Below are 13,932 nucleotides of genomic sequence, written 5' to 3' on the forward strand. Positions count from 1 at the left end.
GACAGAATATGAGTATAATGTATTCCAAGTTGTCAGTTTTAAAGAAAGAAAAGGTTGGGTGAAGGAAAAGATTGGAGGGGGGGAAATGAAGCATTTCCTTAATGAAGGAAATAAACACTTCCCAAGTAGACTAGCAAAATGAGCAAGAAATGCTGTATTCTTTCTACTTGAGGTCAGAAATATTTCTTTACATATGTGTATCACCAGAGAGAAAACAATAAGGAAAGTTAAATAATACCGCAGATCCATTTATCCTTCCTTTTATCCCTAAATAGGGTCTGCCAAACCACCATTAAACATGGGAGAAACAAGCTGATATAAATGCATATAAAAATACTACTTACCTGGGCTTCCATAACTTTAAATCGCTTTTCTTGTTCTTTCAATCCACTAAAATATTTGGACAAATTATCCACCCTGTGGAAACAAAGCAGACACGCTGAGCAAAAAAAGGAAAGGCCTCAGAAGAAATCCTAAAACACAAAACCCACATAACTTGCTAGAGCCATGACCCCTCACTTGCAGTTCTGTGCTGCTGAGACATCCCAGAGCCCCCTAAAAGTTTTGTCCTTTTGAGGTGTTCCTGCAAGTATTTATTGAACGGATCAGCATTTCTGGGACACACTCATGCACTTGTTGCCCAGGGACTTGGGATAAACTCTCACAGGTTTCAGCAGCTGTTCAGCTCCTGGCAAGGGCCACTCAGCCCCAGCTGCTGTGGAAATCAAGGACAGCAGAAAGGAGCCTTAGGTCCAGCTCTGTCCCTCCAGCCACTAATGTCCCATCTGTACCAAATGTAAACTGATCCTGGGAGATGAGCCACTTAAAACTTAGATGAGGTTTCATTTTTGGAAACTGGTTTGACATTTAAATCCCTTTTTCTATGCAGTCCAAAGTGGCTGTGCAGAGAACTTCCATATAATGCCTCCAATTTGATGTATTGTCCACATGCCTTCTGCATCCTTTACCTCTTCTGCCATGAGTTCCTTAGTCTTAGCATCTGATTCTGCGTAGGCTCCTCAAATCCCTCTCTGCTTTGTCCTAACTGCTGTTTCAAAGTTTCTTCTAACAGGTTATGTTCTGTTCAGGTCTATGTGAAAAAGCTGCTGCTGAATGGGTCTAATGCATTTTGGGTCTGGTTCAACGCAAAGTTCAAAGAATCACTTTCTGAGGATGTCATAAGCTTTGAAATACACACTGCTGCCACCTAAGAGCAAAGATAAAAAGCCATGGGTATAGTGGTGTTCATCTAAACCTCTTCCAGTCTCTCTCTGGCTCTGCTATACCAGAAATACCATGAGGCCAGACTGATCCTGACTCTTCCCTTCCAAGCAGTAACTTCATCTACAATGTACCACCTTGAAAGCTTTCTAGGTTTAAAGCTAGAAAGAATATAATTGTGTCCTTTATTTGGAAGCAATTGTACACATATATGTTGCTTGATCTCAGCAACTGAACTCTCATTCCTGTGGTTTGTCAGTGACCTGCTTATGAGAATAAAGTTAAAGCCAACAGAATAATTTTAAATTATTATGAATTAAGAGTTTATGTAGATTAGAAGAGTATTTTCCAGGAACATGCTCAAGTATGCTGTTCTGGGCTCCAGCCATTCTGTGAGTTAGACAGATGGGAGTTTTATTTTGAAAGACAGCACAGAAAGAAAATGGCACTAGAACATTTCCATTGAACTTTCTAATGATGGTAGTCAGTTATATCATAAGAGGCAACAGTTGAAACAGGCAATAAAAACTTTTTTAAAGAAGGCTTTGCTGTCTGGCTTTCAGTTTTGCCTTAGATGTTTGCTTTCCCTGTATATAACTATTTTGTGTATCATTTAAAGACACAAAGTAAACATTTCCTCATTCAGAATAAACCTCTGAATAATAACTTAGCACTTTCTAAATTATTTCTTTAGAATACTAAACCAATTTAAGTCGTATTCCTAGTGGGAAGATAGAGAAGTATTTAAATGGAGACTTAATTAAATACAATTTTAGAGACAACATTAATTTCTTGTGGAAAACTGTAGTCTCATAGCATAAAGCCATAAATAGTTGTTCTGCATCTGTGGGCTGGAGGTAATTCAACGTATCCTCAACTTCCATTCAAAAGTCTAATTCAAAAGTCTAAGTTTTATTCCTACAGGGATAGAAGGACATGCACTGCATTGCAGCAAAGGAACTATTCTTCCACCATTTCTCTATGAAAATCGTCAATGAGCTTGACTGCAGATTTGGCTGGAGCTCACAGCCCTGTAATTGTACATACTTAAAGAATGCCAAAAACTCTTCTAATATTGTAGTGATGTTGACTTCTCACATTTTTCATGGACTGCATACTGTCTAACTGCATTCTTGTTGGACTCCTCATATAAGCTTTACAAGCACCTGAATGTTCATCTCACGCAAAGCTGAAGACTCGCAATGTACAATTATTGTGGGTCAGAATAACATACTTATTAGATGTGGTTTTCAGCCTTTCTTCATTGCTTTCCTTCCTTTCTTGTTCAAGGTTTCCAAGATAATTTTCTTTTTGCATGAGCTCCCATGTTATGATTTTTTGATCAAGCCCAACCGGAAGATATCTTTCTGTAGGAGAAAAAAAAAGAAATTAAGAATTATATTTGACTCCCTTTTCTCTTGTACTAGTAGTGGAAGGCTGCTGTGCTAAAGCTAAATTGAGTCTTGCCGTTGCAGGAGTGTCATGTTATGAAAATGCAGTACAAAATAAGTATTTTCTCCTTTTTTTCTTGTGATGGAAGGCAATAGATCTTTTTGGCAGTTGGATATGAGTTTTCTAAAGAACAGCACGGACCGGTATCTGTCGTTCCATTTAAACTCATTTACAACTTGTCTGGACTTACGATATATTTTAGCCCCGAAGTATTTAATGAGCAGAGCTTTATGTTCAGATGCAGTTTATCATCTAAGCTTCTTTATCAGGACAAACATAAATAGGAGGAAAAACTGAAAAAATTCCTTCACCTTGAAATATAAAGCTTGTTGTTGTCAAGTGTCACAGCCAACAACAGACCTCAATTTCACAGACATATTTTGAAGGTAACATGCTAGTTTTGTATCTTCCTGAAGACTGGTAAAAGGGCACACTTGGCTGCATGCTCCAAACACTGCTGAATCTATCACCTGAGCAGTCAGGTAGTTGTTTTCTTCAGGGAAAAAAAAAAAAAATTTAAGAATCTTGGGCAGTATGCTTTAATAGCCAGGTCCATTATGCTTTGATAGCCCATTATTGGCATGTGCATGAGGAGTAAATAGGTTTATTATCAGACACTATTAAACTAGAGGGGCCAAGTTTGACATCACTATAGAAAGCCCTCAAATGCCTTCTGTAATTAGCTGAACTTCATCTGCCTTTTTACTTGTAACTTTTAAGGGACCACCATTTCTCTAAGTGTGCTCACTCCCTTTCCATGTCTCTGTACTAGGAAATTCCACTGATCCTAGTAGATTTTTAGACTTGGTATATGTTTTTAGAGTTGTCTGTACTTAATAATTACTAAAATTCAGGAGAAAATGAAATAACTAGTCATTATTCGTTAAACCTATCCATTGCTGTATGTTCAGGAATCAAACCCCTTTAACCAGTTTTATATTGACACCTTGGTTGTAGTAATTATGGTGCATAAAGAAATGCATTGTGGGAAACACTTTATAGTACAGAATACATTAGAAGCCTTAATTTTTCATTTGTACTCTCCTGGCACTCTTTGTCAAAAATAAATTGTGCCTCTTGGCGTAAGGAAATCTTAATTGCTTTTCTGCTTTGTGTATGCAGCACGTTCTAGGAGAGTGTCAGAGTCTCCAGTTGCTAGATGCTTGTTAACAACTCACCCAGATGTTCTTTTTTATGTTCCATTTTGTTGAAGATTCTTCTGACAACCAGAGTTATGTGGTTAATAATGATAAATGGTGGTGCTAAGGCAGGCCGGCCATGATACTCAACAATCAGGTTGTAGCGCTGAATTTTCCAGAAAATGTCTGCATTGCCCTGAACAACTTGAAAAGTGTAACTGTAATTGGGGGGAAAAAGGTATATAACTGTTTTTACCTCAACAAGCTAAAGCTTATCATTACAAATTGTAGTCCCACATTTACTTTAAAAAAGGAACAGCAAGTTCAGCAAGTAGTGTTAATTTAATCTAAAGTTTATGTAAATTCTTAGATACTAAAATAATTGCGGTTGCAGTCTTCAGATGTTAAAAAATATGTTAGGGGTTTTTTTTAAAAAACAAAGGTAATTCCATTTCACTCAGGCAAGATGAGCAAACATGCCATGTCAGTTCTCCAACCAAATGAATCATTATTAGCCGTGTTGACATCAAGTATTTCTCCTATCTGCAGATTATCCAGTGTTAAGTCTGCCAAGTTTATAGCTGCTTTGCACCTGCACACTTGTGCTGCAGCACAGCCCAGGATCCACATCCTCCTATGCATGTTTAATTGAATTTTAGCAGTAAAAGAGGCTTCTTGTCCTTAATGTGGTTAGAGTAAGGATGATGAGAACTTAGGAACTATATAATCACAGAAGCTTATCTATCGATCCCCAAATAATATTCATTAGGAAAATTACTAGTGTATTCCAAAATGAACAGCCAGCAGCAATGTAGTAAATGTGGGCATTCAGTTTCACCTTTGCAGCTTCTGTCTTGATTCCTACTGAAATCGCGCTTACCTGAACATAGCAATCAGGAGATTCATGAGGAGAACATTTGTGACCAGCAGGAAGATGACCAACAGAAGTATGACAAGCCAGTTGGCATAGCTGTTGGGACATGACGGCGAGTTCTCCTGCAGAATCTGTAGTGGATTAAACGTGCAGTTCCTGGGATACATTCGTGATGCTGCAAAGGAAGACAGAGAAATAGTAGTTTTGACAAATCTTACTGCCACATGCATTTCCTAGAGTGGAGACAAAAGCTTTGCATTTTGGTGAGCAGAATCTCTGACTTTCAACAAAGAATGGCAAGAATTACAAATTATTCCTGAGGTCTGAAGTGCTGCATTTCATAGCTATTATAATGCAAATAAAAACCGAATTAGTATCTCTAAACATGTCTTTTTTTAAGAACTAGTGACATGGATGAATGTGTATTTTTAGTACCTTTAGTGTTAAGATACAAATCAAGGACAATCATGATGTTAATTAAAAAATGAGATTTAATCTTGGCTGCATACAAACAGCAGAATAATTTTGTTCTGAATATTTTACAAACATGAAAAGCTTAAACCCGATATTGTGGTAGTATTTTTGTACTTGTTGACTACCAGCAGGACCGTAAATACAAGTCTCAACCCTACAACGACAGTTCTTTGACTGCTTGAGCTCCTGCTAGCTCTTGCAGTTGAAAGATCATTTATGTGAATTAATAGCCGATGTCTTTAATTTTGTGAAAGTGTAACATGCAGTGTACATGAAGAGACATTGCTTTAATGTGCAAAAAGTTTGCAACTTTAGGACAATGTACACCTCCAGTGACTGTCACAACAGGCTTTTTAGTAACATTCAGCAAAGGGGGGTTGTATTGCAAAAGGTGTATCCTTTATAGGTTAGTTCCCAAAGTCAATCTGCCCTTGAAGTATTTAGCAGTTGTGTTCCCCCACATAATTGTGTCTTTGCAGTCCTCATGCTCGTAGTCTTTTCTGCACTGCTATGGATAACCCCACAATCATATTCCTTAGAGCATGCAGTTAAATCAAAGCTCACCACAGCTGGGACTGCTTTCACCAAGTGCATTAACTTATATTTCTCTTCACTGAATTTTATTTGATGATTTAGCACTCATGAGGGTCCTCTGCAAGTCTTAGGTATCAGTTTTAGTCTTTACTACCCAGTAATGTGGTTTTGTCAGCAAATTTTGTCCCCCTCATTACCCATCTCCTTTTCTGTATGTTTCGTAAAGATGTTAAACAGAATAAGCCCCAGAGAGCTCCAGGACAAATGACTCCCTTCTGGAAGTTACCTGTGTAATTAATTCTTTTTTTCTCTGTATTTTAACCAGATATTTATCCTTTGGAGTCTTGATAGAGAGAAACGTATTTCTAGGGGATGCTACATCTGACCTTTTTCCAAATGAGATTAATCCTATTCCAGAAATACTTGTTTCTCTCCAATTACTTTAATGGAAATAAGAGTGTCTGGTTGTGCTGTGCATGCTTACACCATGGACATTTAAGGTTAACTGAGATAAATCACACCCCTGCTCTCTTGTCTCATTCTGACTTCTTTGGCTTTTCTAAGGTATATGCTTTTTCTTATTAAGCAGAGTGAACTTGAAAGAATGTTTACTGGTTTGCTTCTGTCTATGGGATATTTTTGGTTCCATCCATATTTCCTCAAGCTTCCTACTTCAATATTGCCACTAACATTTAGCACTGTTATTCTGGCTAATGCTGTGGCATTACTTCAGACTTCTCTGGGAGATGACCTGTGTTTTACCTTCTTACCTATCAGAAATGCTGCCTTTTGAACCTTTATGTCCAAGTATTTCCATGTGTTGTGATTATTTTTCTGTTGTTTTGTTTGAAGTGTTGCACATATGCAATTACTAGCTTTATTTGATTTGGGTAGCTTTACCTCCAGAGTAAATATAAATGCTCTAGAGGAATATTTATTCTAAAACATAAGTGTTTGCTTATGGGCAGAGCCATACTACTTTAACACTGTCATGTTAAACTACTGCCAAAATGTATGGAGGTGCTATTATTTCAGTTTATACAGGGTTATCTGGGTCTAGGTTAAACTGGACGGAAATGGATTGAAGTGAAAGAAGGTATGCCAGCCTTTAAAACTGCATATCTTTGTGTGAATATTTCAGACAGCTTGTCTAAATACGGCCAGATCTTATGCTCTAATGTAATTCCACATTGCACATTATCTCTTTGCAAATACACTATTTATATCATAGTAATGTGAAAGCTTTGGCCTGCAGGACAAAGATTGGGGAAAAAAAAAAAAGACAATACTGGGAAGGAATTCCACGTTCTAATTGGACGTGTGCATTCAAAAATGGCCAAGTTAGGGTGGAAAGAAATTTCCTCACTGTCTATTTCATCCAGTGGAATCTGGCCAAATATTTGAAGGTAGGGACGATAAAGCACCCTTCTGAATATCCATTCCACTCGGCTGTCATCGGGATGAAGTAGAGCTTGAGTTGTCACACCGTAGGCAATGAGCCACACACTCAAGAAAAATAGAAAGAAGAAAACATCCTTCATCTAAAAAAGAGAGGGGGAGGGGAGAAAAGGAGGAGAGGTGACTGTAATAGTATAGTCAAAGAACAGTAGTCTTTCTACATGAAAATGGCCTAAATAATTCTGTTTCTTTACAAGCTCGTTTAGGTTAAAGGAGGTGGAATAGGACACTGTTCCATGCACAGAATTCCTCTCTTGACCTTGCTGTTATCATATTGCTCTTGGCCTGTAATCAGCATTTTTCTTTGACAGCTCGTTTAGATAAAGACATGTTTTAACACTATACTCTTCGTTTGCCATTTTTCTTTGACAGCTTATTTAGATAAAGACATGTTTTAAATTAAAACCCTGCTTTTCAATCATCTAACATTTAAAAATGAAACACATTTTACCTTTTAAGTGAATCTCATTATAACTTTAAAATGCAGATTTTTGGTGAGATCTCACTACCATCGACTGCTTTACTGTGAATCACAAGAGTTCTGCTGCAGCAGTGAATCCTGGCAACAGTCGGTGCTCACTGATGAATTACTGAACACTGATACAGCAGACACTGAAGGATCGGGTAGCTTCTGTCTTGGGTTTTCAAGCTAAGTAATGCATCTGAGGGATTGTTTTCAAGACTTGCTGCTTTTAAACATTGTGTTTCTCTACAGAAGCAGAAGTAATTGAATCCTAAAACACTTACTTAAAAAAAAGGTCTAATAAGTATTTCAAGTGCAATAATTTTTCCCTAGTGGAAGAGGAACACTTCATCTTCTTCCCATCTAATCTGACAGAGTTCATTAGGGACTGTAGATACATTACAATTAGATTACTGGATTCTGCAGTTACCCAAAAGCATAGACATTTCAGACCTCCAGGAGGTTACTTGGAGTTCTATTAAGAAAGAAGGTATCTAAGCTAGGCAGGATATAGCTTATGTCTCTCTGACCTTCATCCATCTGGGGTTTTTTTCTGGATGATTTAAAATTTAGCGATGCTGCAGGACTGCAACTGTGACGTAGTTAAGAGAGAGTGGTGGCAAGTCTGGAAATATTTTTTTCCAGTCTGCAGTGTCTCTGTGAGGAGGCATTGTTCTGGCATTGAACTCCCATTTTAGCAGCTACCAGACTTGTTTCAGCAATTCTGCAGCACAGTTAAAAAGGAGAAAGACAATAAGAGACAATCTCGGATTGCTTCTCTGTTTAAGTAAAGGAAATGATCTTGCTTGAGCCCATTTGATGAACTTTTCAAGAAGGTATCATTGACTGAAGTAACTTTCACTGTTCTTTCATTTGTTGTAAGGTTCAACATTGAACTAGCAAAGGTAAGGCATTGGGTTGGCTTGGATTGGGGGAAGATGAAAGGTTCCATTTTATGGTTTTGTCTAGGCTGCTGTTTATGTTCTTATTTGCATCTTCTTAATCTGTGTGTTATCTCATATGACTTGAGATGCCAGCACAGTAGACACATCACCATACTTGTCTAGGGCCCTGGTTTAGCTTGGTATGCAGTAAGGAAGGGTTAGGAGCTGGAGATCTGACTTGTGCTCTTACAGTAAAAGTCTACTAATGCTGTAAGCTAGATAATGTTCAAGAACAAATATTTACTTGCCATTTACCCTTTTGCTACTCCAAGCAAATGTCATGTTAGAGTTCCAGTTATTGCATTTGTAGACAAATCCAAATAGTTGGTAGTTATGTTTATTCAATGTATAGGCTTGTTTAGACTGTAGGGCTTTTACTGAGCTCTTCTGTGAGTCACAAATCAAATATTTGTAGATTCTATAATAGCACTTAAAATTAGATGAACTCCTCTTAATCAGTTACAATGAGCTAATTGGCCTAGAGGATTAACATGCCTAAATAAAAAGCTACTTCAACATACCCAAGCACAGTAACTGTATTCCTAATGTCTCATTTCCTGACAGAGAGTGGTAATAAATAAAAATCTTTTATCAACATTTTCCAACATATGCTCACAAAGTACTAATATGTTTTCATTGTAACTTGGAGTTACAAAGTACAAGTAAGAATAACTCCTGTGGGAAACCTGCAATTATCCTTTTTTACAGACTTTTTTTTTTCATACTACTTGCGAATAACAATCTATTTCCCCAAGCGGAGCAGAGTCATTCAGTAAATGCCGTGCCCTTCTGTAAATGGCCTGTCGTCTGTCTGAGATCTTTGCTCTGAATGCACACAGCTTATGAAGCAGAAGGAATAGCAGTAAGTCAAAGACACTCTACTCTTCATTTGCCAGATCTGAGGATAAACGATTAGGTAAGGTACAAGGATTAGTAAATTGGGACTAACTTACTATACTACAGAGCTCTTTGGAAGGATCTATTTCAAACTTATTGCATCTAATACTCATGATAAAAAAGGGAATGTATTTAAAATGACAAGCCTTAAGAATATAACAATAAAGATAGATTATAAACTGTTTTCCTTTGTAAAGAGAAGATTTTCTACTCTTCATTTTTTAGAAAGCACAAGTATTTGCCTGAGAGAGACTGAGCACTTACCATCCTTTCCACAATGATGATCTTTGGTCCAAGTTGTTTGTGAATTGCAAAAATATGTATCAGTCTAAGTGTAAACACCATGAAATCAATGGCAAGTATTGTACGGCCAGCTTGAAAAGTTGAGTTCAGCATCCTGCAGAACACAAGAAATGAAATATCAGATCTCAGCAAGTACTTGGGAGAAGCATTTTCTCAAATATTATACTCAGTTTTCAGGCATAGCCTAGTTAGGAAAAGGCAAGTGCTTCAGAGCTGTGGTCGCATAAGCAGGTAAGAGGAATGTAACATAATGTCTGTACATTCATGAGAAATAGCTGTATTCTCTGTCTGGGCTTCAATGAGGTTTTGCTTTGTTGGTTTTTTTAAAATAAAAATATTATACATGGACTAAAAGTGATTGTCAAAAACAAACAAAAAGCAAAGCTTTCCTATATTTGTGTTGGAATACACCAACATGTATTTTTTGGTCTCTGGAGCAACTTCTGTATTTTCACAGAATTTCAGAGGCTTTTATTGCAGAAACATGTTTCAAAGCTTGTAAAAGTAAATGTCATAGCCTCTCCCCACGTGCCCATGAGACTCTTCTGTCAGCTGACATACATAGCCCTTGCTACTGATGCTGACCACATCCTAGGGAACAGATACATACCTGCAGGTTACCCCAATTATGAAGAGGAAGATGGTCACCATATCACATTTATTCCAGTTATCCTCCACATATAGTTTAAATTTTTTCATTAAATTTGTGTCTTCATCTGTATAGAAACTCTGAAAAAGAGAAATAATCATCAATATTGATCTGTTTCCAGTTTCACTATTTCATTGTGAGTTTTAACGTAATACCTGTTTCTTTTTTCTCTTTCATTGCAAAGAACAAAACCAAATTCCTAGTGCATTAGGGAAAAAAAGCTTGAAAACATAAGTTCTGTTTACTGTCTTAAAATTCAAAAGTTGGATGAAAAAGAAAAAAATCAAATGTTTTTATTCTTGTGATATTAACCTTAAGCATTTTTGAGGCCTGATTTATAATTTTGTCAGCATTCAGACCATTAAACAATACAACAACTTCCAGTCAAAGTTCAGTTTCTATACATTTCTATCTAAATACCAGGAACAGATTTGGCTTTCATATACCGGAATTGTCAGTCAGTGCACATTTGATGATCTCGGCAAAGAGTTGGGTTTCTTAATTGGGTTTTAGCCTGCCACTCTTCATGTTTTACAGGTTTATAATGAAATGTTCTTAGATCCAAATATTTTCCATGTCCTCCTCTGGTTGTAGCCTTCCTGCATAATTTCAAATAAATTGTAACAAACTGGGATCCCCTGCGCTGTCCCTATTTCTTAAATAATGAACACCTATTTGTTCTTCTAGAGTAAATGTTTATAACTGCTTTTTCATGTCTAAAGAGGACAGCTTTATGCAGTTGGCAACACACTAATACCATTGTTCACACTTGATCTCGGTTGTTGAGCTGAGGACATTCCAAAACCAGTAACTTGGAGAGTAATGGATAAGTGGGGGCGGGGAGATTGTGGGTTTGTTTTGGTTTGTTTTTTAAGAAAAGCAAACCAAAAAGAGATCTGCTAATGTTTTGAGTTGAGAAGCAATTTAGGAAAAACACATATAATCTGAATTAATCTACTCTTTTTTTTTTAAACAATCCTCAGCAGGGAAGAATCTTTTAAAAATATGTAGAGTTGTCCGATGTGTTTCCAGGTATAGAATGTAACTTCCAATTTACATTATTTGTAGTGGGAGGACCTAGTTCTGGGGAGTGAATGAGAGAGATACTTAGCAAAGTGAAGGACACCTGAATCTTAGCCGCCTCCCTGACTTGGCTACAGCAAGATGGAAAAACAAGAGATGAAGCTCCAGGTTTATATGGTGGAGAAACAGCTTGCTCTGGGAGAGAGAGGTGGAGTGTTCTGGATAAGGTAAGTTCTGTATTGCTCTTCCGTGCAAAACTGTACTGACACTTGAAAGCTTGTACGGTTATATAGATTGTAAATCTATTCAAAATATTGTCTTAAGTTTTACTGTATTATTACTGAGGTGTTGTATATCACTGACCTGCCGGATTTCTTCCAAGACCAGGGTAAAAACCCAGAAGTAAAGTATAATTTCTTTAGCAGATGGACCCTCAGGTGGAGGTGGTTTAAAGTCCAGTAAAAGGACGTAAGTAAATAGAAACAGAAAAGCGAAGTACATTATAACATTCCCCATAAATACAGTTACAGGGGCACTCCAGAATTTTCTCCACCGAGTAAACATGAATGTCGCCCACGCTGTTTTTTCAGAAGGGTTCTGCTTTTCCAATTTACCATTTCCTCTGCAAAACAAAATGAATATAGTCTTGGTGATTATTTTCTAAAATTAGTTCACAGGAATAGACTCAGCGTTATTCTATATCAATCTTCTTGTAAGATAGTAACAGGCAGATGCTGGGAGGAAGGAGGAAGGCTGTAGAAGTCTGTGATCACATTACCATAGCAGAAATATTTCAAGTCAAAAAGAAGATTTTGAAAAGCAAAGTCACATCAGACTTAAATGCATGTTCTTGTTATTTCAGTTTTGTTATGTTAATTTGATTTGTAACTTCAATGTGCTCCTGCACATAGTACAAACACTATGCAAATACACAAGGGGAGCTGGAAGTGGGCTAATTGCTCTTCATTGTTCTAAATAATGGGAAAGTAAATCAAATGGCCAATGCAGTTTTCGAATCAGTTGTTAATTATTTTGGGTCTAAAAATTTCTAGTAATGTTTTTATGCAGAAGTTCTTGTTGTTGCTGTGACTTTAAACAATTCCTCTTTTTGACCCAGTCTCAAAAGTGCTGGATCATAGTAAGCGTGTGTTTCTTGACTATCCTTGCTGAAGCTTGAGAGAACTACTGAAGGAATGCTTCAGCCCTTTATGCAACTGTAAGCACTGGCATCTTGCCCTTTATGATTAAATTAGAGTAAATTGCAGAAAAAGTAATATAGAAGCCTTTTAGCAAAAAACAGTTGGCCTCATAAATTATTTATTATTTTACTATTGTGGAATTACGCAAGTATTTTGGTAACTGAAGGGAGATTTGACCTTTACTTCTACAGTTGTTTTTGCTGTGTTTTGGAACATGAAGTGCTATCTATTGGCAATGGAAACTATCCTGTGCAGAAAACGCAAGTTCCCTGAATTTGATAGCAATCTGATCTTAGTGTGAGGCTTTGTTTCCACATAAATTGCACTCCTGTGTAAGCTAGGGATGTTATTGGATCTTTAATTTTGTGATTCTGACACTGAGAGGTGTGATCTCTAAGGAAGGATGTGCACACTAGGGTATGTTTTTAAATTTCACCTCATAAAAAATAAACAATGACTCTTCACTGGTTTTACCTTCCCCTGACATTCTCTCTAATTATTAAATACATTTGTTACAAGGAAAAGTTTCTTCTCACAGCCAGTCTTTTCTATGTGCCGAATTCTGTAATACCTCTCAATTTATGACATCATAAGATACATTCCCATGGTAACAGGCTAATACAATAAACAGATAATTGCAGCTTTACCGTAAGATGCTGAAATAGATCTGGGAGGAAGAGAGCCTCTTTGTTAAAATAAATTGCTAAGATAATAGCAACTGGAATGCACAACGTAATGACCAAACCACACTTCACTTGGGATATGGAAGTGCTTTATGGCATTTCTTACAAATAGCTCCCAAGAGGTAGATGCTTTTACACCTATTTTATAGGTTAGGGAGGGAGAGAGAAGAATTAATGATTTTCTCCAATATACTGGCAGTTAAATGTCAGAGGTAAAACCAGAACGTAATAACTCTGACTTGGTCCAGCACTTCATACTGCAGATGATGCTTCCTCACCACTGTTGTTCACATATTCCTGAAGTTCTCTTCAGATCCTGAAAAGCATATGCTCAATACAAGTGGCTGTTTAGCACTATTTAGCCATTAAGAGGACTCCGTGCTAATCAAAAGTCTTCCTATCCTGACTTAAGTCCTTGTGGCCTCCCAGGGTTTGGTGATGAGTATGTGGCAGAGGTATGGGGTGGGATTCAGAAGTTCTGAATCACAGATCCATGCATGACCACGAGCAACTGACAAAATCTTTGTGCTCAGTTACGTGTTTGTGTAACAGCCCCTCTTTGTCATAAGTTTGTTGTACTTCAGGTTCTTCAGGGCCCATCTTTAAAATGTAAATGAAG

The 13,932-nt window shown here is 37.2% G+C and overlaps 1 protein-coding gene across 1 annotated transcript in view; it reads right to left on the bottom strand.

The window, feature by feature from the left end:
- The window catches only part of TRPM5 (transient receptor potential cation channel subfamily M member 5), a 39,503-nt gene that overhangs the window by 1,920 nt on the left and 23,651 nt on the right, over positions 1–13,932 (bottom strand). The window contains exons 15-22 of the mRNA XM_065635929.1: positions 11,795–12,053; positions 10,370–10,488; positions 9,721–9,853; positions 7,061–7,235; positions 4,693–4,861; positions 3,852–4,030; positions 2,456–2,588; positions 345–417 (exon numbers count right to left, since the gene is read on the bottom strand). Coding sequence (XP_065492001.1) covers positions 345–417; positions 2,456–2,588; positions 3,852–4,030; positions 4,693–4,861; positions 7,061–7,235; positions 9,721–9,853; positions 10,370–10,488; positions 11,795–12,053 — 1,240 coding nt within the window. The remainder of the gene's footprint in view (positions 1–344; positions 418–2,455; positions 2,589–3,851; positions 4,031–4,692; positions 4,862–7,060; positions 7,236–9,720; positions 9,854–10,369; positions 10,489–11,794; positions 12,054–13,932) is intronic.

This window comes from Caloenas nicobarica, chromosome 5 (genome assembly GCF_036013445.1).
Source record: "Caloenas nicobarica isolate bCalNic1 chromosome 5, bCalNic1.hap1, whole genome shotgun sequence".
Lineage (NCBI taxonomy): Eukaryota > Metazoa > Chordata > Aves > Columbiformes > Columbidae > Caloenas > Caloenas nicobarica.